The sequence below is a fragment of the Penaeus vannamei genome, unplaced genomic scaffold (assembly GCF_042767895.1).
Source record: "Penaeus vannamei isolate JL-2024 unplaced genomic scaffold, ASM4276789v1 unanchor4931, whole genome shotgun sequence".
Classification (NCBI taxonomy): Eukaryota; Metazoa; Arthropoda; class Malacostraca; order Decapoda; family Penaeidae; genus Penaeus; species Penaeus vannamei.
In genome coordinates this window covers 1-5,000 of record NW_027217910.1, presented here as the reverse complement: position 1 = coordinate 5,000, position 5,000 = coordinate 1, and the positions used below count along the sequence as shown (strand labels likewise).

At 33.1% G+C, this 5,000-nt stretch overlaps 1 protein-coding gene across 1 annotated transcript in view; it reads left to right on the top strand.

The window, feature by feature from the left end:
- The window catches only part of LOC113829622 (N-fatty-acyl-amino acid synthase/hydrolase PM20D1), a gene marked incomplete at both ends in the record, with an annotated part of 8,367 nt that extends 6,125 nt beyond the window's left edge, over positions 1-2,242 (top strand). The window contains 2 exon segments of the mRNA XM_070120382.1: positions 1,659-1,854; positions 2,102-2,242. Coding sequence (XP_069976483.1) covers positions 1,659-1,854; positions 2,102-2,242 — 337 coding nt within the window.
- Between the last annotated feature and the right edge of the window lie 2,758 nt (positions 2,243-5,000).

Below are 5,000 nucleotides of genomic sequence, written 5' to 3'. Positions count from 1 at the left end.
AGAACTCGAAATGTTAGTAATGCTCGCAGAAAATTTTGGTAACACTTGCATTTATTCGAGTGACCCAGGACGCTGGTCATTTACCCGACGAAATGAATGCACAAATAGATGGATAAATAATAAAGGAAGGAAAAGAAGAGGAGTAATATCCCCAGCAACAGCGATGTCCTCTGATAATAATATGTACACTCCCCACCTGCATTAATCTTGCACTTCCCCTCAGAACAGTCGGTGGCGGCGGCTCCTCCCCTCAACTCGGGCATGAGGAAGGGGTCGAGGAAGGGTCGGGCGAGGGTGCGACGCGAGGGGAAAGATGCAGGGTCGGGGAAAGGACAGAGGGGAACCACGCCGAGCTTCTCACCTCGTCCTCCATCTCCGGCTCTGCAGCTCTTCCACCTCCTGATGCAGCGCCGCGTCTTCTTCCTCTTGCTCATCCTCCTCTTCTTCTTCCTCCTCCTCCTCTTCCTTTTTTTTTTGCTCTTCGCTCTCCTGTTCCTTCCGTTTCGCCTCCGCGTCCGCCTCGTTCTCTTCTTCCTCTTCCGCTCCTTCTTTATATTCTTCGCTTAATCCTTCCAGATCCAACTCCATTTTCATCCCCGACCCCATTATCTATCGCAGCATCGTCGCCATGGACGCGGCATTTCCTCTCTTGCTTCTGTTTTGCTTCCCGCGCCTTTCCTTGTACCGCCTTTTATATCACTAATCTCTAGAGCCATTTCGTATCCTTTATCATTATCGTTTATTTCCATTGCCTGCTTTATCTCTTGCGCGTCCTTTTCCTCATCCTCGTCCTCTTTCTTTTTCTTCCCTAAGCCCTACTTCCTCCGCCAGTGTCCTGAAGCATCATCCTTGGTTTTTCATGGGTTGTTTTCATGATGACTTTTTTCGTAAGTTTAATTCAGGGCGAGGAAATAAACTCTAAATCCTCGGGATAATTAAATTATTTATATGCATATTCATCATAACGCGGCAGCTGACCCGTCAACCACTCCTGCGATTATAATTAATGGCGGCAACGGTGTCATCCCATTGCGAGGCCGCTTTTGTAGCTCTCTCCCGTATTCGGACACACACACACACACACACACACACACACACACACACACACACACACACACACACACACACACACACACACACACACACACATATACATGCGCGCGCGCGCCCATACGTTTTTACATTTTGTACAAAATTATAATGCGGCCACGTTACATAGAAATACACATGCATATATACATATGGATATATATACATATACATATATATATGTATACACATATGTATACATATACACGTGTATATATATATAATATATATATATATATATATATATATAGATATATAGATATATGTACACACACACATATATGTATATATATATATGCATACATATATATATATATATATATATATATATATATATATATATATATATATATATATATATACATACGTATATACACGTGTATATATATATATATATATATATATATATATATATATATATATATATATATATATATATATATACATATACACACACACACACACACATACTCAGGTTTCCTGGAACCGTCCACTGAACGTTAAAAACACAGGCATTTTTCTGGCCTGTGCCCGGCAACGACCTGACTTGACTTGGCCTGTGCTTCCAGAATCGGCGTGACAGAGAAGGGTTGGATGCGCGTCCGGCTGGAAGCGGACGGCGAGGGCGGCCACTCGTCCATCCCCCCCCACGACCAGGCCGTCACTCGCTTGGCGTCCGCTCTGGTTAACCTGCAACGCTACCCGCAGCCTTCCATGTTCGGCGAAGGGACGGAGGCTGATCTGCTGACTCTCATGGCGCACAAGGTAGACATTAACATCCTGTAACAAGGCAAACCGCTCTCCTGCAGATCCTGATTCAGTCGGCAACATACATCACACGCTGATGTAATCTATCACAAAATTACTCGACTCTCAGTCACTTTGTATTACTCAGTACACTTCATACTGACTGATTCAATTTGTATTATTTGGCACGCTTGATACTGATTCACTTCGTATTGCACACGTCATTCAGACTGATTTCACACACATCCCCTTTTTGAACTTGCAGGCATCATGGCCACACAAGCTGGTGTATGCAAACACATGGTTATTTGAGCCCCTCCTGAAGGTGATCATGTCTCGCAGCCGTGAGACGAACGCCATCATCCGCACGACCACCGCTGCCACCATTGTCCGCGCCGGCGTCAAGGTGAGTGGGTGCTACTGAATGTTCTCATTTTTTTCTTATTTTTTTCTGCCGCTGCTCTGCTTTTTTTACCCTGTTACTATAATCACACAGAGATCCTGTGTGCTTTCTTATGTGCCTTGCTTGCCCAATGAAGGCCAGAGCTTTGTAGCTGCCACGGTAATGTTGATATTAATGATAAACCCCAATAGTGAAGATGCATCAGGCTCACTTTACTGTCGGTCTGATAAGAACCTAAAAGAGTTTAGTGGTAGAGTAATAAATGTAATCATGGTTGCAATTTAAGAATTCATAGTTATAAAGGTTGCAGGTGTTATAACACTGTGAATGATTTGATTGTAATAAAACGTGAGAAATAGTAAGAAGTTGCATTAGTAATGATGATATCATTCAAGTTCTTCGTTGTTGCTGATGGTTTTGTTTTATTATTGTTATTGTTACTATTATTATTATTATTATAGGTATTATCATTACGCTTGGTATTACTATGGCTGTTTTATTAGTACTAATATTATTCGTATTATTGTGTTTTTTATTATTGCTACTGCTATTGTTATTATTATTATTATTTTTGTTATTATTATTACTGGTACCTACTATCATTATCATAATAATAAAGATTTAAGTATAGTAAGATAAAGATGTAATAATACGATTGATAATCATGATGATGATAATCATAACAATATTAATGTCAGTAATATTGTTAATGATAATAATGATAATGATGGTATATGATGATAATAATAATAGTAATGATAATGAAAATAATAAAGATAATAGAGATAATGATAATAGTAATAATAACAAAGAAAGTAGGTAGTAGCAACAGTAAAAATGATAATAATAATTATAATAGCAATAATGAGAATGATTGTAACACTGATGATGATCATACTGACAATGATAATAGTAACGAACATGCATCATTTTGTCTGAACATGTATCATACTTGTTTTTGACACTGGAATATTTTGCTGTAATCCATATTTATAATTTTATTTAATACACCTGCTCTCGGATCTCCGTTTGATCTATTAACATTTATGATATTTAGATACTGTATCAGGGAGATGAACATAGTTATCAACCTAGCCTTGATCACAGGGTAATGGCAGTACATAATGATGTTCCAGCGGGATAGGGAACCCCTGCAAATCGTATCTGGAAGTCGAACAAATTGTGTTGTATGACTTTATGGTAATTTTGTGATTAAGGCTAAGAACAGCAATGTATGTTACGCAGACGAATCACAAAAGATCAGACCTCTTGATTGATGTTTATGGTAGTGATGAGGATGTTGGTGAGATTGATAATAGTAATGATAATGGTAATTCTGATGGTGGTGATGTTAATGATAATGATCATCATAATATTGATGATTGATAATGATAATGATAATAATAATGATGATAAAAATGAAAATGATAATGATATTGATAATCATAATAATAATGATAGTGATGATGGTAATAATGATAATTATGATAATGTCAATGATGATAATAATGATGATAATAATGATAATAGTAATAATGATAATGATGATAATAGTATTAGTAATAATAACAATGCTAAAATATTGATTATGATAATTATGATATGATAATAATGATGATGAAAATAATAACAATAATACTGAAAATGACGCTGATAATGAAAATGATGATAATGATAATGATAACAGTAATGATAATAGTAGTAATATAATAATACTGATAACAATGATAATAATAATAGTAATGATAACAATAATGATATTGATAATAATAATGAAAACAATAATGATAATAATAATAATGATAACAATAATGATATTAATAATAACAATGATAACAACTATCATGAAAATGATAGTAATGATTCTGACAAAATTATTAGTATAATAGTAACTAAAAACAGTGGTGGTTAGTAAAAAAATTAAATGATGACAGTAATAATGATAAATCTAAGGATGATGATAATGATAGTAATAATGATTATGATAATGATAATGAATATAATGAAGATAATGATTTTGATACTAATTATGATAATGATAATGAATATAATGATAATGATTTTGTTACTAATTATGATAATGATTTTGATACTAATTATGATAATGATATTGATACTAATTATGATAATGATATTGATACTAATTATGATAATGATTATGATATTACTAATGATAATCATGATTATCCTTATATTATGATAATAGTGTAATGATAGTATTATCATTATCATGATAATGATGATAAAAATAATGATGATAAAAATAATGATAATGATAATGATGATAATAATAATAACAATAATAATAATGATGACATGAATGATAATGACAATATGTAACGGTAATAATAATAATGATGCTAATAATAATAATGGTAATGTAATAGTAAGAATGACAAGAATGATAATGATAATGATAATGACATCGATCCTACTAATACTAATTATTTTGATTATTGAAAATTATCATCATCATCATTATGATTATGATTATCATTATCACTATTGTTTTATTATTATTATTATTATTATTATTATTATTATTATAATTATTATTATTATTATCATCACCATTATTATTATCATCATTACTGTTTGATTGTTATCATATTCATTGATATTACTTCACTGCGATTATTGCTGCTATCATTATTATTATGATTATTAATATTATTGTTGTTATTTTATTATTTTTATTGTTATTCTTGTTCTTGTTATTCTTATTCTTGTTATCATTATTATTTTTTTTATTATTCCTTTA